Raw genomic sequence first — 23,404 nt, 5'->3', positions numbered from 1 at the left:
TAATGACGCCAATTTTTCACAATACAAACTCAACACATTACGTGACATGCATACAAAACTTAAAAGCTGCAATGCGCATCACAGCCACTGGGTTGCTACATACTATATAGACACATATAGTGTAAATATATCCCAACCCTATTGATAAATTTTCTTTTGTTCTTTTTCAAAACTGGTCATCCTCTGCTTATATTGTGATTTCAAATCAAGAGGAAAGGTAGGGAAAAACACATCTATTCACCAAAGGAGGAATGCAAATCATGTTTTTCCAAAATTGAACATTTTGCTCTTCAATAGAGATGAGCGGACCCCTGGAAGTTCGGTTCGGCGGGTGCATCTGGACTTTAGATAAAGTTGGGACCTGGACTTGATTTCAACCCCAATGGAAGTCACTAATTGGGCAGTTCGGATCTCCGCCCACATGCAGCCAGCCATAAACAGATGACTTCCGGGGGCGGGTGGATGAGGTTTTTCCATTTTTTTTGTTCGGTGCACACTACATCCGATCATGATGTTGTTACCACCAGTGAGAGCCATTCAAACATTGCAAGCGGCTCACTCTGGGTCAAGCACCGAGTGTACCCAAGCACAGCAATTCTCGAGCAAGTGGATTGCATATGTAAAGCACAAAAATTCAGGGTTTTTTTGTAAAGTCTGTGTTTGGTACATACACCAAACACCGAACCTTGGGTTCGCTCATCTCTACTCTTGACCTGAAGACCATGGCGTCACCATGGGAATTTCAGGTCTTCCTAAAAATATGTTATTTTTATATATATATATATATATATATATATATATATATATATATATATATATATATATATATATATATGTATACAGTATATAAATACTAAGAACTAGCTGAGTCTCTATATAGGACCCTGCAATCTCATAGTGGCCGGCTACCTACGCAAAGAGAGCGTGGCACGAGCAGACTCTAGGCTTCAAAGCTTGTTGGGCTACTCTGAAGTCGGGCAGATCCCAGGATCTAGCCATCTTCATTTCCCCTGTTCTCCCATGCTGCTGACAATTGCTACCTCTGCTAGCAGCTTGGGAGGACACTAGCCACTTCTGAACTGTCAATCATCAGGACTGTACAACCATCCAGCAAAGAAGAGAGCCGGCGGCTGTGGGGCAGTGAGCCCCAGAAGTTATACATTGAGAACATTCCTTTAAGAGCATTCATTTTAAGAGCAACCAGTCTCTACTTCATGGTTTCTCTCGACATACAGGAAGTGACTGCTTCACCAATCACTGCCCCAGCAGTGACCTGCCTCAGCTACTGATTGGCTCCATCTGGTCACATGACCTTGTGTCTGAGAATCATCACAGCAGCAGGAAGTAGAGACCAACAGAGGACCAAACAGTGTCAGACTGGGAGAGATAGCGAATTAATAAGGTAAGTATGTTTATGCCATTCTGAATTTATTTATTTTATTGACGTGAACAAATGATTTAACAGACCAACATTCTAAAGGTTAAATTACTTTGATAACACAACAGTATCCAAAAACACAGTATATGGTTCATTCTCACAACCACATGGGAAAATACACATATTACAATATAAATCTGCATTGAACAATATTCCATAATAAACAGACAGTTGATTCATTTAGAAAAAACATTGCATTACTATAATTTTAAAATTCATGTGGTTGCCCTTGGAAACAGACACTCATGTGACCTAACAGCTTAGCGCTAAGTAACCGTCATCTCCCACAATGCACTGTTCTCTAGTGGACAAAAAGCAACAGAAATTTGAGTCTAATTTTGAAAATAAACAAAAAAGAAAACGTGTAAGTCAACACTTAATAGAAGCAATTGGAGAGTCACCCAACTTTCATGTAGTTTTTACTAGTGGGTGTTGTTAATTATCATCAATAATGGAATTTTAATTTAGAAAGTGTTCTCCCTCAATCACAAACCCTGCTGATTAGCCTTATTATATGGACACCACAGAGGGCAGGTTCTCCACTCAGAACCAGCCTATGTTTTTCTTTATGCTTGTGATCAAGATGGTTTGTACAAAACTGTAAAAGTGCATGTAAGGCCCCCTTCACATGTCCATGCAAAAACGGTCCGTTGTGGAGTTCCATGGGTCAACCATATGTCAGTGTGCTGTCTGTGTGCTATCCGTATGACATCCGGATAGCACACAGACAGCATGAACTTGTATACTTACCTGTCTCCAACGCTGCTGTCACACTTGTTTCTGTGTCAGCATTCAGTGCAGTGAATATTCATGAGGCATAATGAGCGGGACCTGGAAGCAACAGCAGTGCCGAAGACAGGTAAGAATAAAAATCCATTTAGTTTCATTGAGGTGTCTTCTGGTACATATCACACTGATGTTACATGGGTCATATCAGTGTGCGGTCTGTGTAACATCCGTGCTACCAATCAATAACGGACATGTTGCCGTGTGGAGCACATGGACACTCGTGTACTCCATATGGACAGATAGTCTGTGTCAAAACATGGATGTGTGAACAAACCCAGTAAATTTAATGGGTCTATCTGTGTCCATGACTCCAATACATGTGGAAACGGACACCACACATACTGGAAAAACGGATGTGTGAAGTAGGCCTAATAGAGATGAACAGATAAAGCAAAATTTGTCTTGGCTAGATCGTACAGATTTTCCAGGGAATTTTGGTTCTCGGCGAACTTATTCTCCATGAATTGAATGTCCCTCGTTATGCACTGGGGTCTCTACATAATAAAAAAGTAATATATAAAAAATGAAGTAATCCTTACACTCACCTTACCGCTGACCTCCCCGGGTCCTTTGCTCCTCATCATCCCAGTTTGACCCTCATCCTCAAATTTTTTAGCACCGCCTCTCATATTAAAATCCAGATCTGATAAGGCCAGGGAGGTTTTGCATACACGCATGTAAGGTCATGTCACACACCCAGATGTTGTGACATTGTGGCCTTGCCACACATGTGCAGAACCAGCCTCGCCCTCATCAAAGTCGGGAGCACCAGCCTAGTGTGAAAAGGCCCAGCATTTCAGCATGAGTGGTATGATAAGGAGATGCGATGAGGACTGAATGGGGTACAGGGAGGAGCGGAAGAGCAAGAGGTGAGTGGAAAGGGTGAGTATGTGGGATTTTTTTTTTTATATTTTGGTGGTCCTTTATGATTCAGCAAAACGGTGGGCAGACAACATTTTGCCGAATCTGTGTGGAAGCAAATTACAAAGAAACCTTACATTTTGGCGTATAGAGGTCTTTGTAAAATTCTAGTAGAATTTAATTCCACTCATATATTCACCCATCTCTAAGGTCACGCTATAACATCTTGAGCTGAAAATAACCGGAAGACAAGAGAGTGCAAATAGGGTCTTACCCCGGTGGGAGACAATCGGTGAAGTACTGTAAAGGCTCACCTTGTAGGGTTGTTAGCGTCACAACCACTTGTAAGCGTAAATGTCACACGGCTGCTGCAGACCCAAGTGGATGTAGACTATAGATCAGTAATAGAATGGTTAATGCCACGCTGACGTGGAGAAAAAGACAAATCCGATGTGTCTTCAAATCTTTGCGCACCTTTTTTTTCCAAAAGTGGGCAGTGACTATAATAGACACCACTATTTAATCCTTGTGTTTTGTCCTGATTCCTATGTGATAGTGACCTGATGAAGGAGATGGTATCTCCGAAAAGCGTTGTCTAATAAATCCCCTTCAATACACGTTGGATTCAACTTTTTCTCCACGGCAGAGCATCATTAATCCTTTAATTACCGCTCTACAGTCTCTATAACATCTTAGACATACAAAGTTACAGCAGAGGCTTCATCCACCTAGGAATGTGTATATTGCATTGCTTCTGGGAGAAAATAATGCTCAGATATGGCATTGACGGAGCGCAGTACATAGAGGCCATAAGACACTGTAGTATGAAGCAGAAAGAACATTTTGGCACTTTGTGTGTGTGATCGCCAGAGGGTTTACATTTAGCGATTAGCTTACAAAACCTTAAAGTAAAGTCCGCTATTTTATTTGAGGTTAATGTAATAAAACACGACCCATAATATGTAGAGCAGAAATGTCATAGGATTACCTGCAATTCCCTTCCATTGGTAATTGTACTGTTCCTTCATCTTCCGGCACAAGCATACTTTGTTCTTCCTAAAGAGACATAATACAGAAATAATGTCAGACTGAATGAGGTCAGAGCTGATGGCACAACGGTTGAGAGCAGAATTGTGTTCTCCTTGACTAAACACATTATCGCCGGTCATTGGAGGATAATTTCTCTCTTAGGCATGTTCCTTATTTCTTCTTACAATAAACCCATGTGTTGGGCTACTAAGCTCCCTAGAGCAGTGATCTGTAAACTGACTGTTAAAAAACTTCAACCTTTATCATATCCATATAATCTGCATCTGTCAGGACATGCTGGGAGTTGTACTCTTTCTAAAGATGGTGGGTGTAGCGACGGCATCACTGATGGGACGCTGATTTACTCACTGCCCGAGCCGGGTCGCGTCCTCCCCCGGCCATTCATGTGTCCTGCTGTCCTCTCCTCACCCCGGGGCTTGTGCAGGCAGCACAGGCTCCCCGGGATCGCAATAATAATAGTACGCGTATGTGCACCAAGTTTCTTCTTAAAGGGCAAGTACTCTATTTCCAACACTGTATTTAAGGCACCCTGCCATTAGGGGAGGTGCCTGCGCAATGCCTTTAGTTAGTCAGTCATCAGTCTGCTAGCTAGTTAGTTGTCAGGTCCTGAGCTCCTGTCCTGTTATCACTGTGTCCGTCACCTGTACATGCTTTTCCATACCTATCTGTCCTTGCCGTGACCACCATACCTGTCCATACCCGCCTGCCGGTCTGCCTCAGTCATCCTGACTGTACTTGCCTATACCTGTGCCCGTACCAGTGTTTGTACCTGCCCTGCGGGTCAGCTGCACAGTCCTGATCACTGCCCTGGGAGTGGTACCTGGCGTCCTCCTCGTAGTAGGTGCATAGTTAAGCTCCTCCCACTAAAGAGTAAACCCGGGTCCCCCCTGTGGTTCAGTGGGTCCACTAACCAAGCATTACAGCGGACCACCGTTGAAAGGACATGGTTCCTGAGAATTACTTAGTTAACATTCCTATTTGCAAATTGACAATCATAAGCAGAAATTACAAAAAAAAAATCAATCAATAATTATTTTTGAAGTGAACATTTTTTAAATATTGCTTATCCCTTTATATTGGGTAATATAGACATATGTAATATGGCTCCAGCGCAAGGTATTGATATCTATGCCCATGAGAAAATAGGAGAGTAAAACTTAACAAACCTCTTTTTCAGCGTCTTCCAGTTTCTTTTTCTTACTTTCAGGCATTAAATCATCTAACCAACTCAATTCCCGTTTTGTGAAGAAAAAATCCATGAGTTTCCGTACAAACACCAAAGCCAGGACCTGATTGAAAAAAAAACCCAAACTCCTGAAGTAATTATGCCAAACTGTGCATTAATAAAGGCATAAAGGAACAAAAAGTGTAACAAGTAAAACTGGTCTCTTGGGGAAGGAGAAGAAAAAGAGGGAAAAGGGGAAAACAGACAAGACAAAGCAGAAGATAAAAAGTGAACACGAAACGACGTTGCCTGAGTCGCACAATATGACTGACTTCTTTTAAAATCCTAAATGTGATTTTAGTTATATTTACTACTTAAATTCCACTTCCATTTGCACTTTTTCCAGATTTATAAGGCTTTGTTCACACTCAGGTTTCTAATGTCGATTTTTAAGCGTATTTGCTTTAAAATTCATATAAAAAACACTTCAAATACACTTTGAATACTCTGATGTAGAATTTAAAGTGGATCTGCTTTAAAATCCACATTAAAGGGAACCTGTCACCACTATAAGCTGCGGCCACCAGTGAGCCCCTATATACAGCATTCTAACATGCTGTATATAAGAGCCCAGGCCGCTGTGAGAACATAAAAAACACTTTATAATACTCACCTAACAGTCACGCGGTTGACCTAATGGGCATCTTCGTTGTCCGGCGCTGGCACCGCCTCTTTCGGCCATCTTTGTGCTCCTTCTTCTCTAGCCGCGGTGCATGACGGGTCCGACGTCATACACACTCGCCGGCATTCCAGTCCTGAGCAGGGTAGATCAAAATATTGAAGTGCGCCTGCGCAGGACCGGCGAGTGTGTATGACGTAGACGCGTCATGCACACAGACTTCAGAAGAAGGACGAAGATGGCCGAAAGAGGCGGCGCCGGCACCGGAGAACGGAGATGCCTTAGGTCCACCGAGTGACTGTTAGTTAAGTATTATAAAATGTTTTTTATGTTCTCACAACGGCCCGGGCTCTTAAATACAGCATGTTAGAATACTGTACATAAGAGCCTGGTGGTGGTGGCTGCAGCTTATATGCTAAAAAAGTGGTGACAGGTTCCCTTTAAATAATTACAGGTACATACACTAAGACAGAAATGTGCTTATACCAGCTGTCACTTGCTATTTCTCTGGCATAACTTAAAATAGTCAATTCAGCAGGAAGAGGCAATGTTTTTCTGTACTATCGAATGTCATATTGTTATAATGTTAATGTTGATAAATGTAAAGTAATGCACCTAGGACGGAGTAATTCTATAGCTGCGTATACATTAAATGGAAGTAAACTCGGGACTACAGAACAGGAGAAGGACTTGGGTATTCTCATTACAAATAAGCTGAGCAGCAGCACTCAATGTCAGGCAGCAGCTGCTAAAGCAAACAAGATTTTAGGGTGTATAAAGAGAGAGATTAGATCCCGTGATCCCAATGTATTGTGACCCCTCTATAAATCACTTGTAAGGCCACATCTGGAATATGGGATCCAGTTTTGGGCTCCACATTTTAAAAAGGACATTCAGAAGTTAGAGTCAGTTCAAAGGTGGGTAACTACATTATTGAAAGGAACAGAAGGCCTCCTACATGATGAGAGGTTGGAAAAGTTAGATTTGTTTAGCTTCGCAAGGAGATCTCATTTATATGTATAAATACATGTGTGGTCAATATAAAGGACTGGCACATGACTTATTTCTTCCAAAGACAATACTAAGGACCAGGGGGCACTCACTGCGAGTGGAAGAAAAACGATTCAGGCAGCTAAATAGGAAAGGGTTTTTTACAGTTAGGGCAGTCAGACTGTGGAATGCCCTATCACAAGAGGTAGTAATGGCTAAAATTATAACAACTAGGGCTGGATGATTTCCTCAGTACACAACATTGTTGGTTATAAATAACTTCATGACAAAATGTATAATTGGTGGAGGAAGGGTGAACTAGATGGACCAAGGGCTTTTTTCAACCTATGTAACTATATTAAAATCTGGAACGTAATATTATTTTCGGGGCCACTAAATCACATTATGCCGATAGGGGTTTAGCCCATGAAACAACACATTTTTTTGTATTCATTTTATAAAATAATTAGAATATAGCTTCTTACCATCATAGGAAACACAATAGCCGCTCGAGATGCCTTGATAACCCAAAGAAGAACAAGACAACTTAGCTGCAGCAAGGTGAAGAGATGAACCTTCCGCAGGGGGACATGCCTCAGGTAGATGAAGTCTGGCTGATGTTTTGCTGGCATCCAGAACAGTAAGATTCGGTCAAAGAACTACAAAACAGAATTGGTTTTAACCATTGACTTCATTCGTTTGAATTCTTAATTTTTATTTGAACTACCAAAATCTATTGCAGTTTGAGTCAGAACTTTGGACTTTAAATGAGGGTGACAATTTACCATTTTTACTGGTTTGATGAAGCAAAGGATTTGGTAGCCTCAGATAGATTTAGATATGGAGGGCTTAGGAGAAGATGGTTGGGTTGGCCAATATATTTAAAAAAAATTGGGGCCAAGATCATATGCTATTAAAGGAAATCTGTCAGCAGGTTTTTGCTATGAAAGCTGAAGACAGCATGCTGCAAGGGTTGATGTTGATGATATATCGATGATATATCGGTGGATTTCCTAATGAAGAAGGGGGTGACACTTCAAAACACGTTGACTAAAGCCACCTTAATTCAATTTTCCTGGATTTATGTCATATCTTCAGCAGCCCAGTAACAGTTCCACATCAACTTTGTTCCTGACATCAGGGATGCCTGTCTTGTCAAAGTCCAATCTGTCATTTATTTGCTATGTTTGTTTAAGCAGCAGAACTTATCATTGCTCAGACTACAATGTCACGTGCAGGGCAGTCCGACACGCCTGCTCCTGTAATAAACACCGCACTGTCAATGTACAATCACTATAGAGAGCCTGGTGTGGACAAGACAGCTCCCAGCTCTGCTAAACTCAATTCTTAGATAAAGTCAGAATGGCTGCACACAGTAATCCAAGTTAAACATGGTTAGTTTCAAAATCTCTTTGCCTACAACATGCTGATCTCAGATGAAGTAGCAAAAAGCACAGAACAGCTCTCTCAGTTCTGCTACATGACTAAATTTAAAAACTTTGATTGTGTCAGAATGGCTGCTCCCAGTAATCTATTCGATAAACCGTTGGATTCAGGATCTCTTTTCCTACATCATGCAGCATGAGGTAGGAACTCAGATACAGATTTCAGAAATGTGACACTTATTATGCTCTGCGCTGTTATTTCAATAGAACGAATTTTTTATCACCAGTAAATTATCACTACCCGGACTATAGCTCACGTGAGCTATAGTCCAACCACATCACCTCTGATAAGCATTTCATTGTCAATAGATAATGTACACAGAGAGCTGTGGTGTGGGTGTGTTAACTTTCTGAGCTCTGCTACATTTAAGAACTCTTAGGCTATGTGCGCACTAGGCGTTTTTTTCACGCTGCGTTTTTATGTGCGTTTTTGTCTAAAAAACGCACCCGCGGCTAAAAAAACGCGGCAAAAACGCATGCGTTTTTGCCGCGATTTGGTGCGTTTTTTGCTGCGTTTTTGCTCACTGCGTTTTTAATCAGTGCACAATGCCATTAAAGATTGTTGATGAAAAAAAAAAAAAAAAAGGTCTGATGTCATTTCCTTCTTCAAAATGTTCATTGTATGCAGGAGAGCAGACAGCAGCTGCAGAACTACAAGTCTCAGCATCCTCCATTCACTAGTGTATGCAGGAGAGCAGACAGCAGCTGTAGAACTACAAGTCTCAGCATCCTCCATTCACTAGTGTATGCAGGAGAGCAGACAGCAGCTGCAGAACTACAAGTCTCAGCATCCTCCATTCACTAGTGTATGCAGGAGAGCAGGCAGCAGCTGCAGAACTACAAGGCTCAGCAGCCTCCATCCAGGACTGTATGCAGTTTTTTGCCCAAAAAGAAAAAAAAATGACGTGGGCTTCGCCATATTTTTGTATGCTAGCCGGGTACAGCAGGCAGGTACGGGCTGCCCCCAACCCCCAGCTGCCTATTTGTACCCGGCTGGGAACCAAAAATATAGAGAAGCCCTTTTTTTTTAATTATTTCATGAAATAATTAAAAAAAAAAAATGACGTGGGCTTCGCCTAATTTTTGAGTCCAGCCGGGTACAACTAGGCAGCTGGGGATTGGAATCCACAGTGCAGGGTGCCCATGCTTTCTGGGCACCCCCACTGCGAATTGCAGTCCGCAGCCACCCCAGAAAATGGCGCTTTCATAGAAGCGCCATCTTCTGGCGCTGTATCCAACTCTTCCAGCTGCCCTGAAGCCGGGTGGCTAGCTAGGTAATAATGGGGTTAGGGCTAGCTGTATATTATCAGCTGGCCCTAAGCCCGAAATTCATGGTGTCACGCCAATATTAGACATGGCCACCATGAATTTCTAGTAATGATAAAAAAAAAACACAACACACAGAAAAATATTTTTATTAGAAATAAAACACAACACAATTAGTGACTCCATCTTTATTGAAATAAACCCCCCTCCGCAGTAATCCTGGGTCAGGGTCCCGCGCCGTCCAATCAGGATCCAATATCATCTGATCGGTTTGCTGGAAGGCAAAGCGATCAGATGATGTGTCAGGATCAAGTGCCTGAATCACATCACACATCAGCTGATTGTATAAAAGCCGATTATACAATCAGCTGATGCATCAGTAGAAAAAAAAAAAAAAATAATACTCACTTATGTGCTGTGGTGATTACCGGCAGCTCCTGGAGCGATCGATTGGACAGGAGTCTGATCCTGTCCGATCGCTGCCGGAGCTGCCGGTAATCAGCTGATGAAGTCCCCTGACGGCAGGATCAGCTGATAGCCGGCCGGGCGCGAAAAAGCCGGCGACACCGCGATCAGCTGATGCGTCAGGTGACTGCATCAGGTCATCAGCGCCAGGTCCTGCAAGCAAGGTCCTGCCCCGGGGAGACTGCACACCGCCAGAGCGGCGGGACCGGGAGGAGATGGGAGCGGGCATGGCACCGGGACCCTGCGGACAGGTGAGTATATGACATTTTTTTTTTTTCTACTGTTCACTTTGGTTTTCGCCGCTGCCTCCACCTCCCGCCCAGACATGGCGCCGCACGGAGCTGACATGCACAGGACGGGAGGTGGAAGCAGCGGAGACGGTACCGGGAGGATTCATGCTTCTGTGTTTACCAACAGAAGGAATCCTCTTCCTGTACACGTCACTGTAGTGCCCACCCCTTGCGTTTATAGCTGCGTTTTTAGTCATAGAAACGCGGCTATATGCGTTATTCATTGCGTTTTTAACATCTCATTGAATTCAATGAGTGAAAAACGCAGTGGAAAACGCAGAAATAATTGACATGCTGCGTTTTTGTGGTCACCACAAAAACGCAGCTAAATAAAAACGCTGTGTGAGGACAGCACTTCTGAAAACCCATTGACATTGCTGGGGAAGCAATGTCACTGCGTTTTCAGCACAAAAACGCGGTAAAAAACGCCGCTAAAAACGCGGCAAAAACGCCTAGTGCGCACATAGCCTTATTCTGTCATAACTGCTGCATCCAGTAAACTAAGTGATACATCTTTGGATTCAGGACCTCTTTTCCTACATTATGCTACTCTCAGAGGAGGTAGCAAAAACCTGCTGACACATTCCCTTTAAGTATCACAATTACTTCCATTATATCATACAGTCAATACTGTAGAACTGGACATTAAATATACTGAAAGACTAAAATATATATTATAATTTATATATACTAATTATACACTGTATTGATATACCTATATATAATTATAAATATACATTTAATATACTAAAAGATCAAAAATCTTAAAGGACTTCTAGTATTTTGTAAACTAATAAAACACTTTAACGTTGCTTTAAAAATAAAAAAAAATAAATTTATTTTTTATTGCTTTAACAATGATTAAACATATTACCTGAATTCCCTTTAGTGACGAGGCACCCATATAGAGAAAGACGCCATAAAGAACGGGCATAGGAATAAACTGGGTATGGAGAATAAAAAAGAACAAAACGTTTAATGTAAAAAAATAAAATGGGTTTCAATTTTTATGAACAGATCACTTATTTTTACTGTTCTACAACAATTAAAACATACGTTCCGTTATTCACTTATATATACATGTCTTTAAAGGTTGATACAGATATTTTAGAAAATATTTTGCATTTTTAATGTTTTTGTTTAAGCTATACATTTTACAGTTTTTCAATTTTAGACAAAGTTTGAAAAAGTTTTATTATTTCAAATAGTTTTTCTATTTTCTAAGGCATTCAAAAGTAATTATTTTAAATTAGTATTTTACAAAATAGCTTCTATGACAACCCTAACTGAAGCAAACTGAGCCTTAGGGTAGTGGACACATGCAGACATTCAATGAAAGGCAATGATGCTGTGGCGCCCCTGAGGCTTCCGTCGCCACAGGTCATTGCACCCCATCTGCGGTGTGATGCCCTATTCTGGGAGAGGAAGAGAGTGAACTCCGGTCTCCTGGTAAATTCACACTACACCCATTGTTAGGGACACACAGGACCAGGGAAAGTGGCAGGCAACCCTCCCATGCTGCATGCTGAGAGGGGCTGTAAGACCCATCCCTGCTCCCATAGGGTGGTAGCCTAGCAACTGGGGAGGTGGGAGGAGCCACCTGAGAGTAGATAGAGAAAGGAAGGTCAAGTTAGTTTCAGTTTACCTCAGGGAGTGAGAGAAGCAGCATGTAGTTGGAGAAGAAGAACGAGAGAAAGGAGGGAGGAGGAGGCCTGCTGAGGCGGGCAAGGAGGAGAAAGAAGAGAAGGAAAGAAAGGGTCGCAGGGCCGCGGGTAGTCCTGTAGGTACCACCAGCTGTCCTTGTTGGGTACCGAAGCCGAGGGCCCAGAGGCGCTACGAGTAGCTGCAGGCTGCGGTGGCCTGGTCCACAGTGACATCGGTGGAGTGATTAGCTGCGACAGGGGACGGTCCCTAGAGACTGGAGGAGTGAAAAGACAATCTCCAAACAGTAAAAACCGAGGCCCAGGGACGTTGCAAGCTCCCAGGGCCAGAACCCAGAGCAGCCCTTCAGAAAAGGGGTAATCAGCCGACAGGTGACCCCCCAGCCTGGAGGCTGTAATGGAGGCCAAGCCAAGTCCATCTTAACAAAGGCAAGGCTAGTGAAGACAGCAGAGAAAGAGACACTAAGCGGAGGGTACCGGATTTCACACTCTGAATCACCCAGAAGACGGAGGTCCCTGACAGTGGTCTCAGCAGTCCAAGGGTCCTGCCTGCCCTGACAAGAACTGTGAGTAAAGAACTTGAACTGCACCTCTGAAGTTGCCTCAGTTATTTCCGCTGCATAGACATTCACAAGCACCAACTGTGCCCCGGGCATTGCTCCACCTGTGGGGAGCAGTACTACCATTGCTGCCATAACATCATCCCGGTGGCCTCACATAGCAGCGGCGGCTTATTAGCCGCATACCACAGGTGGCGTCACGAACACAAACTTTATTCACTAAGCCACATAAGCTACTGACACCCACCAGGGCCACGGAGTCGGGCCCAGCCACCACTGACTGCCACCAGACTGGTCCGGCCCGGCACCGGGTGTCCCATAGCCCTGGGGTGGGCGAGTCAACTTTGGCGTCACGAACAGGATTTCGTGCCCGGTCCAACCGGGTACTGTGCGCCTGAAGAACCGTGTGACAGACAGTGTACTTTGCTGAGAAACCGCCGCCATTAGCGCTGCTGAGAGCGGGAAGAAGGGGGGCGTGCAAGAAGAAAGGGCGCGAAGAGAAGCCCCGCCCCCTTGTCCAAGAAAAGCGCGCGAAGCGGTGCCCGCCATAGAAGGCGGAGGAAGAAAAGATGGCGCGTGAAGAAGCTAAAAGGATGGACGCCGAGCAACGAGCGGCCAGAGGAGGAGTGGCCGAGCCGGGACACGCACCTCAGAACCGGGTTGTGTCCTGCGTCCTGGAGAGCGGAGAAGATCCAGCAGCCGCTGCAGAGCCGGGTAAAGAGAGTGACACCCCCAGCCGGCGGAACCCGGATTGCCAGGTGGGGTTCCTGCCCGGTCCTCCTGCAGGCGCGCGTGCCACGACCGCAGCTCCGATACCAGCACCCTGCAGCAAGACAGCGACCACCAGAACACCGGAGATGCTACTGAGGGGTGAGTCATTTAATGCCCCTGCCAGCGCGAGAGCCCCAACCCCCGCTGCCATGCCCGCGGTCCCTGGAGGGACGCCCGGCACGGCGACGCCGATCCGGGCCGCAGCTACGCCAAGTGCGGCCCGCCAAGATCTCACCGCCGGAGCGACACCCATCCACACCGCAGCAGCGACTCCAACCCAGGCCGCCGCCATGCCAGGCGCGGCCCGCCAAGACAAGGAAGCGGCCCCGGAGGAACCGGAGTGGCGCCGCGCCATGCCATCTCGCAGTGATTCCCCTGCCAGCAGCAGCCGCAGCCCTCCAGACAGACAGACCCAGGCCGCAGAACATTGCAGCGGGCCCACAACAGTTACCCAGGAGACACAGACCAAGATCTCCATGGCGCGTGTGATGCAGGGTGCCCGGCCAAAGCAGGGCCCCAGAGACCACAGCAATAGCCCCCTGCAGACAAGCAGCCCCCTGCAGCAGCGCCGGGCAACGCTTACAGGCAGCCCCACTCCAATCCAGGCTGCGGGACGGCGCAGAAGGTCAGGGACCAGTGCTCAAGGGACCCAGACGATGATCTCATCCGCGTACCTGCTGCCAGGAGCCATGCCGGAGTGGGATCCTGACATCTATCCTAGAGAGTAAGGAAGATGAAGAGCTGCCAAACTGTACATAGCCCCTCATTCTTTTTGAAGAAGTCCCTCGTGTTTTGCCCCTAATTCTTTTCGAAGATGACACACTTTCCTGCTGTGCTGCCCCTGATTCTTTGTGAAGACGTCACCCCCCCCCATGTTATGTGCTACCGGGCCACTGAACTGGAATGTGGGCCCCGGTGAATGTTTAGGTGTCCTGACATACCAGGCCACTGGACTTAGTGGCTGGTGTGTGGTGTATGTGTTTTATGTCCTACCAGGCCATTGGACTTAATGGCTGGTATGTTGTTGATCTGTCTGATGCAACCAGGCCATTGGACTTAATGGCTGGTCGAAGATGTTACTTTGTTTGTTTGAAACGAACTGACGGGCTACTGGACTTGTAGTAGCCAAAAATGTAATTAGTTGCACCCGTTGTGCCCCCTACCAGAATTATGGGGGATTTGCCTGAACCGTGCAATGGACTGGAAGTGCACACTTAGAGTTTTCTTTATAAGAAGTTTGCAACGTTCATGATATGTGCCTCCCATAAAGGGAAGAAATGTTTTGCTGTTTTATGTTATTGCATACCAAAAATGTTTTGCAGTTCTCCCATTTGTTTTTGTTGTTTTTCAGCCCGAGGACGTGCTGGGATTTGCTGTGGGGGAGTGTGGCGCCCCTGAGGCTTCCGTCGCCACAGGTCATTGCACCCCATCTGCGGTGTGATGCCCTATTCTGGGAGAGGAAGAGAGTGAACTCCGGTCTCCTGGTAAATTCACACTACACCCATTGTTAGGGACACACAGGACCAGGGAAAGTGGCAGGCAACCCTCCCATGCTGCATGCTGAGAGGGGCTGTAAGACCCATCCCTGCTCCCATAGGGTGGTAGCCTAGCAACTGGGGAGGTGGGAGGAGCCACCTGAGAGTAGATAGAGAAAGGAAGGTCAAGTTAGTTTCAGTTTACCTCAGGGAGTGAGAGAAGCAGCATGTAGTTGGAGAAGAAGAACGAGAGAAAGGAGGGAGGAGGAGGCCTGCTGAGGCGGGCAAGGAGGAGAAAGAAGAGAAGGAAAGAAAGGGTCGCAGGGCCGTGGGTAGTCCTGTAGGTACCACCAGCTGTCCTTGTTGGGTACCGAAGCCGAGGGCCCAGAGGCGCTACGAGTAGCTGCAGGCTGCGGTGGCCTGGTCCACAGTGACATCGGTGGAGTGATTAGCTGCGACAGGGGACGGTCCCTAGAGACTGGAGGAGTGAAAAGACAATCTCCAAACAGTAAAAACCGAGGCCCAGGGACGTTGCAAGCTCCCAGGGCCAGAACCCAGAGCAGCCCTTCAGAAAAGGGGTAATCAGCCGACAGGTGACCCCCCAGCCTGGAGGCTGTAATGGAGGCCAAGCCAAGTCCATCTTAACAAAGGCAAGGCTAGTGAAGACAGCAGAGAAAGAGACACTAAGCGGAGGGTACCGGATTTCACACTCTGAATCACCCAGAAGACGGAGGTCCCTGACAGTGGTCTCAGCAGTCCAAGGGTCCTGCCTGCCCTGACAAGAACTGTGAGTAAAGAACTTGAACTGCACCTCTGAAGTTGCCTCAGTTATTTCCGCTGCATAGACATTCACAAGCACCAACTGTGCCCCGGGCATTGCTCCACCTGTGGGGAGCAGTACTACCATTGCTGCCATAACATCATCCCGGTGGCCTCACATAGCAGCGGCGGCTTATTAGCCGCATACCACAGGTGGCGTCACGAACACAAACTTTATTCACTAAGCCACATAAGCTACTGACACCCACCAGGGCCACGGAGTCGGGCCCAGCCACCACTGACTGCCACCAGACTGGTCCGGCCCGGCACCGGGTGTCCCATAGCCCTGGGGTGGGCGAGTCAATGCCAACTTGACACTTTATTTTTTTCTGGACAGCTTGTGAAATAATCATAGACAGACAATATTTTTTCTGGACACATTGAAAAACCATCAAAAATTATTAGGATCAGAAGTGATCCATGTCTAAAGCCCATAAATCTGATATGAAGACAGCTGCATTCACTCTAAGCTGTAAAATGATGATAATTACAGTCAAAATAACCTGGAAGTGTTTCTTCAGCTTCAAAAAAATCACAGACATCAAAAAAAAAAATTACAAACAGGTCAAAAAAGTGACCACTTTTTATGGACTATCCTGGAATTTCTTAAAGGGAACCTGTCACCAGATTTGGTGACTACAAACTCCGGCCAACACCAGTGATCCCTTATATACAGCATTCAACATGCTGTATATAAGAGCCCAGGCCACTGTGTAGAACGAAAAAAAGACCTTTATAATGCTCACCTAGAGGGCAGTCAGGACTGATGATCTAGGTCCGACGCCTCCTTTCTTCTTGCATAGTCACTGTCCTCTTCCCAGCCCCGTGTGGATGACGCATCCTACGTCATCCACACAGAGGCCGCCATTGCGCTCCTGTGCATGCGCTCTTAGATATAGATCTGCCGTGCTGATGGAAGAGCAGAGTACTGTAATGCGCAGGAGTAAGGAAAGATCGAAGACCACCTGCGCATGCGCACTACAATACTTTGATTTACCCTCAGCCGGGCAGATCAAAGTGCATATGCGCAGGAGTGCAATGGTGGCCTCAGTGTGGATGACGTAGGGGGCGTCATCCACATGGAGATGAGAAGGAGGAAGACAACTGCACAAGATGGAGGAGGCGCCAAACCCGGGAGCAGTACTGCCAATTGGGCCCGACTGCCTCAAGATGAGTATTACAAAGGTATTTTTTACGTTCTACACAGCATCTTGGGCTCTTATATACTCTGAAATACTGTATATAAGAGCTCACTGGTGGAGGCCGCAGCTCATAAGGTAAAAACCTGGTGACAGGTTCCCTTTAAGAAGTTAAATGTCTGAAAAATCATTGAATTCACTTTGGGGTTTTTTAAATGGAAATTGCACAACATCATCTCATTTTAGCCGGTTAATATGGCTTCAATCAGTTTACATATAATAGAAAACATTTCAATGGGATCTATTTCTTAAAAATGAAGATATATTTTTAGTATTTCTTAAGTCAGAAAACCAAAAAGTATTTTACACACCTGAAGAATCCTCGTCATAAAAACTGATGATCCCATAAGAACAAAAATCATGAGTCCCGTCACCCTTTGTTCCCGAATTCCCAAAAACTTAGGCTGTTCTCCTGGAGCCGAGCACTCGGATTCCAATTTCAGACTGTTCACGTGAGTGATGGACAGGACAGTGGCGGCAACGAACCAGGGCAAACCCATCACAGAACACACACCAAGCATCACCCCGACCATAAGAAGATCAAGATGGTAACCGCAGCCTTTCTGTATCAACAACATGAAAAATGCTTATTAGTTTGTTGATGTCACCAGTTTTCGTTGAAGAATCCAGATTGCTCTCAAAGTACTACATAAAATATATTTTTGCCAAAATACTCAACAATAGTTCACGTGTTGAGTAGAAGATCCCAGCATCTCGGCAATAAACAATTTTTCAGCCATTATTCAGTCCACAGAGTAACATAACCTTTTTCTGTGAATTTTCTTTATGAAAAAAAAACCTTTTTTATGTTTTCCTTACTAAAAACTACAAGAATATCAATATTATCACATTACAGTCAATAAATTGTACCTAGGTTTGAAATCAATTGTTTAAGTAACTTGGAGATCAAATCAATATGGTTATTTAACGAGGTTGCCCACTCAGTACACTTTATTTCAAGCACGAGATCATCGGCTGGTGAGTATATACAGTATATATACAGTTAGGTTCAGAAATATTTGGTCAATGACCGAATCTTAATGATTTCAGCTCTGCAGGCCACTATTTTTTATATAAAATTAAACTATTGAGATGCGCTAGAAGTGCAGTGTTTCAGGTTTAATGTAAGAGGTTGAACAAAAATTCTGTGAAACTTTTAGATATTGCAATAATTTTTCTACAAAGCCTCCTCATTTCAGGGGCGCAGAATTAATTGGACAAGTTAGCTTTAGCATAAATTAAATGTTAATTTATAATATTCTGTAGACAATTATTTGCAATCAATGACTGCCTGATGTCTGGAAGCCATGGATGTCACCAAGCGCTGGGTATACTGTACAACTTGCTGATGCTTTGCCAGGCTTTTACTGCAGCTGACATCAGTCGTTGCTTGTTTGTGGGTCTAACTGCCTTAAGTTTTGTCTTAAATATGTGAAATGCAGCTCAATGTGGATGAAATTTGAGTATTGACTCGGCCATTGCAGAATATTCCACTTATTTGCCTTAAAAAACTCCTAGCTTGCTTTCGCAGTATAGTTTGAGTCATTGTCCATCTGTGAAGCGCCATCCAATCAACCTTGCTGAATTTGGTGAAATAGGGTCAAAAAGTCTCACTATGTACACTTTAGAATTCATCCGCTTGCTTCTGTCTTCAGTAACATCATCAATAACCACTAGAGACCCTGGGCCATTGAAAGCCATGCATGCCCGGCCATCACACTGCTTCTACCATACTGTATATTAGAGAGGATGTGGTGTGCATTGGATCATGAGCTGTACTTCTGCATACTTTCTTCTTCCCATCATTCTGGTACAGGTTAATCTTGGTTTCTTCTGTCTTAAGAATGCTTTTTCTGGACTGAGGTGCTTCTTTACATTTTTTTTTTGCAAAGTCTAATCTGACCTTTCAATTTTTTAGGCTAATTAATGGTTTGGACCTTGTGGTGACCGGTCTGTCTGTGCTCTCATGAACTCTTTATGGTGGACTTAGATACTGAAGCATGTCCCTCCCGGATGGGTGGGTGTTGTGAAGAGGTTTTTCTTCACCATGGAAAGGATTCTGTGATCATCCACTACTGTTGTCTACCGAGGACATCCAGGCCTTTTTGAATTCCCAAGCCCACTGGTGCACTATTTTTTTTTTAGAATGTACCAGACTGTTGTTTTGGCTACCCCTAACATTTCTGCTATCTCTCTGATGAATTTCCTTTCATTTTCAGCCAAATTATGGTCTTTTTCTATTCCACTGAGAACTCCTTTAACTGCATGTTGTGGATTCGAAGCAGCAGCTTCCAAGTGCAAATGCCACACCTGGAATCAGCTCCAGATCTTTTACCTGCTTAATTTATGATTAATTAACAAGGGGATAGCCCCTGAAGACCATTAAAAGAGCTTGAGAGATAATTGACCTAAGACCTTTGGTCACTTGAAAAAAAGGCAGCTACATATTAAAGAGCTGTAATTGCTAAACCATTACTCCAATTGGGATCCGAATATCCTCAAATTAAAGCTGAGAATCTGCACTTTAAGCACATATTGATTACATAGTTGTTTCAGTAAGCATCTAAAATGCCAACCAGTGCAAATATTGCTGGACCTGACGACGGTGTGTGTGTTTATTTACACTATATATATATATATATATATATATGTTATATATATATATATATATATATATATATATATATATATATATGTCACGCTTCCCGGTCCCCGGGCCCCGCTCTCCGGTCCCCGTGCCCCGCACTCCGGTCCCCGTGGCCCGCTCCCCGGTTCCCGCCGGCGTCTCCTGCTCACCACCCCGGTCCCGTCCTCCTCGCCGGCACCCTCCTTGTGTCCTGCTCCCCGCTCCCGGCGCTCCTCTGCGACATGGGACACACAGCCGGGCGCTCCTGCTTCCTCCTCACCGCTTCCTGGACTGGCTTCTGGCACACGGGCCTCGCGCATGCGCATTAGGGCGCGCGCACGGTCATTGACCCTCTCTTAAAGGGCCAGCACCCAGAAACAGGATATTGCATAGACAGGTACAGGCTATATTAGGTTTCTCTTTCCTGGTGGGCGGGGCCTGTTCTACGTGTTTAGCAAGCTAGTGTTCAGGTCCCCGTATTGCTGTACCCTGTACCTTGCCCTGTATTAACCCTGTCTGTCTCGCAGAGCCTGTCCTGCCACGCCAGCCACTCCGAACCACGTCCATCCCTGGACCCTGACGGTGACTTCGGCGGATGTTCCACCACCTCTGCAGCTCCGCCAGTCTCCAGTCCCTGGCTCCGTTCGGTGACCCGCCCCATCGCTCAGCAGGTTCCGGATTCCGCCTGACCCTACAACCCGGCCTCGGACCCTGAGCCTCGTCACCCGGACTTCCGTCCAGAACTCCGTGGGTTCAGCAACATCCACCTTTCCTGCTCCTCTACGGACTGTCTGGCTACCAATAGTGCTTCGGCTGCCGTGCATCAGGACCCTCTGGCGGGGTGACCGGCCTGGCTGCCTCCTCAGGGGAAATCGGTGTACGGTCCAGTGCTTCCACCATCCGGACGTAACAGCTAGAACAGGCCATGGATCCCGCCGAAGCACTAGCGGCCTTGCAGCAGGAACTCGTACGACAGCGCGAGACCCAGACCCGCATGCTGTCCTTCATGTCTTCTGTGGATACCCGCCTGAACACGCTACAAGCAACGGCCACGTCCTTGGCATCTCAGGTTTCCACTGTGCAATCCACGGCCGCAGCTCCCGTGGCAGCCTCCTCGGATACTTCCAAACTTCGTTTGGCCTCACCACCCCGGTACGCCGGAGATCCCAAGACCTGCAGGGGATTCATAAATCAATGCTCCCTCCATTTCAAGCTGCTGCCGCACCTTTTTGCCTCTGACCAAGCCAAGGTCGCGTTCATGATGTCCCATCTAGAGGGAGAGGCACTGGCCTGGATGAACCCCTTGTGGGAGAAGGAGGATCCGGTAACCACCGACATCCAGGAGTTCCTGCAGGCTTTTCGTGGCACCTTTGACGAGCCCGGACGCGCCTCCGCGTCTGCCTCATCCCTCCTCCGGCTACGTCAGGGGACTCTGACGGTGGGCCAATATGCTATACGTTTTCGCACCTTGGCTTCGGAATTAGGGTGGAACAATGAGGCTCTAACCGCCGCCTTCTGGGAAGGACTCTCGGGTCGTGTTAAAGATGAGCTGGCTGGTCGTGACGTGCCTTCCACCCTGGATGCCCTGATTGATCTAGCGACTCGAGTGGATCTTCACTTTCAGGAACGAGCCAAAGAGGTGTCCCGCGAGAGGCGTCCGATAAGGCACTCCTCCCCACCACAGAAGTCCATCGCTCCCCAGTCGGCGTCACCTGGCGCGTCTACCATCGAGCCCATGCAGATTGACCGCCTGAGGCAGTCTGAGCAACGCAGAGCAGAACGATTAGCAAAGGGTCTCTGCTTCTACTGCGGTGATGGCACACACCTGCTACGCTCTTGTCCCGAGAAGCCAGGAAACTCCAAAGCCTAGGCTTGGTAGGAGAGGCCACCCTAGGTGCTGGGACTCTCTCAGACTCCGTTACATGGACTGTTCTAGTCACTACAGAAGAGACCCGGTTCACGGCAGAGGCGTATCTCGATTCCGGAGCAGCAGGCAACTTCATCCAGCAGGCCACAGTGGATAAGTACCAGGTGCCTGTTCTCCCACTAGAAAAACCGCTGGTGATCGCCTCTGTAGATGGGAGACCCCTCTCTGACACCGTCTCACTGATCACCAAGCCTGTGGACTTACGGATCAGTGCCCTGCACACCGAGAAGATCACCTTCTACGTCCTCCCGCGCATGTCTCATCAGATCCTGCTGGGACTCCCATGGTTACGGGCACACGAACCGTCGGTCAGCTGGAGCACAGGTGAAATTACCCGATGGGGCTCCTCATGTCACGAGAGATGCCTGAAATCCATCCAGCCCATCCGACGACCTCCGGTCCCAGAGTCTCTACCAGGATTGCCTTCTGCCTACTGGTCCTTCTCGGACGTTTTTGATAAAAAGGAGTCGGAGGTACTACCGCCTCATCGTCCCTACGACTGTGCCATCGATCTATTGCCAGGAACTACGCCTCCTAGAGGAAGAATATACCCCTTGTCCCCTGCTGAAACACGGGCCATGTTTGCCTATATCACCGAGAGCCTGGCTAAGGGCTTCATTCGGAGATCCTCGTCCCCTGCCGGAGCAGGGTTTTTCTTTGTCAAGAAGAAGGAGGGTGATCTGCGCCCTTGCATTGACTACCGGGGATTAAACCAGATCACTGTAAAAAACAAATACCCTCTGCCTCTCATCCCCGAACTATTCGATCGGCTCCGAGGAGCTCGTGTATTTACCAAGTTGGACCTCCGTGGGGCCTATAACCTGGTTCGCATTCGCTCTGGAGACGAATGGAAGACCGCATTCAACACTCGGGATGGGCACTACGAGTATTGTGTCATGTCCTTTGGTCTGTGTAATGCTCCGGCAGTCTTCCAAGAATTGGTAAACGACGTGTTCAGACATCTCCTCTATGTCTGTGTCGTGGTATATCTGGACGACATCCTGGTCTTCTCTCCGGACCTACAGACCCACAGAGAGAACGGGCAGCTAGTACTCCAAAGGCTTAGAGAGAACCGTCTGTACGCCAAATACGAGAAGTGCGTCTTTGAAAAGTCATCCCATCCCTTTCTGGGTTATGTAATCTCGGACACCGGCCTGCAGATGGACCCCGAGAAAGTGTCTTCCATCTTCAACTGGCCTCCTCCATCCGGACTGAAGGCTATCCAACGCTTCCTTGGCTTTGCGAACTATTATCGGCAATTCATCCCGCACTTCTCTGCCCTGACTGCGCCTCTCTCTGCCTTGACCAAGAAGGGAGCTAATCCTAAGGACTGGCCACCGGCGGCCGATGCCGCGTTCTGCTCATTGAAACAGGTGTTTGCTTCCTCCCAAGTTCTTCATCGCCCTGAATTGAACCGACAGTTCACCTTAGAGGTGGATGCCTCCTCCTCAGGGGCCGGGGCAGTGTGGATGCAGAAATCCTGCTCCGGGAAGATGGTTACATGCGGATTCTTCTCCAAGAGCTTCTCGGCACCCGAACGCAACTACACCATCGGTGATCGGGAGCTACTGGCCGTCAAGCTGGCCTTGGAGGAATGGCGCTACCTCTTGGAGGGAGCTGTATATCCTGTGATTATCTACACGGACCACAAGAATCTGGAGTATCTGCGGTCAGCCCAAAGACTGAACCCACGACAAGCCCGCTGGTCCTTGTTTTTCGCTCGTTTTGATTTCCAACTCCATTTTCGGCCTGCGGACAAGAACGTGCGGGCAGACGCCTTGTCTAGGTCCTTCGTGCCCATAGAGCTGGAGGAGGAGACGTTCCAGCCCATCATCAGCCCCAGTAAAGTCATTCCGGTGGCCCCTGTCGCTCTGACTCAGATACCCCCTGGGAAAACCTATGTCTCTGATACTGACAGACACAGAGTC

General features: G+C 46.6%; 1 protein-coding gene across 2 annotated transcripts in view; it reads right to left on the bottom strand.

Moving 5' to 3' along the window:
* SLC4A10 (solute carrier family 4 member 10) overlaps nt 1–23,404 on the bottom strand; it is a 312,704-nt gene that overhangs the window by 25,599 nt on the left and 263,701 nt on the right. For both annotated transcript variants that reach the window (XM_075317262.1, XM_075317263.1), the window contains exons 19-23: nt 17,235–17,486; nt 11,313–11,381; nt 7,458–7,631; nt 5,305–5,427; nt 4,077–4,144 (exon numbers count right to left, since the gene is read on the bottom strand). In XM_075317262.1, coding sequence (XP_075173377.1) covers nt 4,077–4,144; nt 5,305–5,427; nt 7,458–7,631; nt 11,313–11,381; nt 17,235–17,486 — 686 coding nt within the window. The remainder of the gene's footprint in view (nt 1–4,076; nt 4,145–5,304; nt 5,428–7,457; nt 7,632–11,312; nt 11,382–17,234; nt 17,487–23,404) is intronic.

The sequence above is a fragment of the Anomaloglossus baeobatrachus genome, chromosome 7, assembly GCF_048569485.1.
Source record: "Anomaloglossus baeobatrachus isolate aAnoBae1 chromosome 7, aAnoBae1.hap1, whole genome shotgun sequence".
NCBI lineage: Eukaryota > Metazoa > Chordata > Amphibia > Anura > Aromobatidae > Anomaloglossus > Anomaloglossus baeobatrachus.
This window is presented reverse-complemented; position numbering and strand designations above follow the sequence as displayed.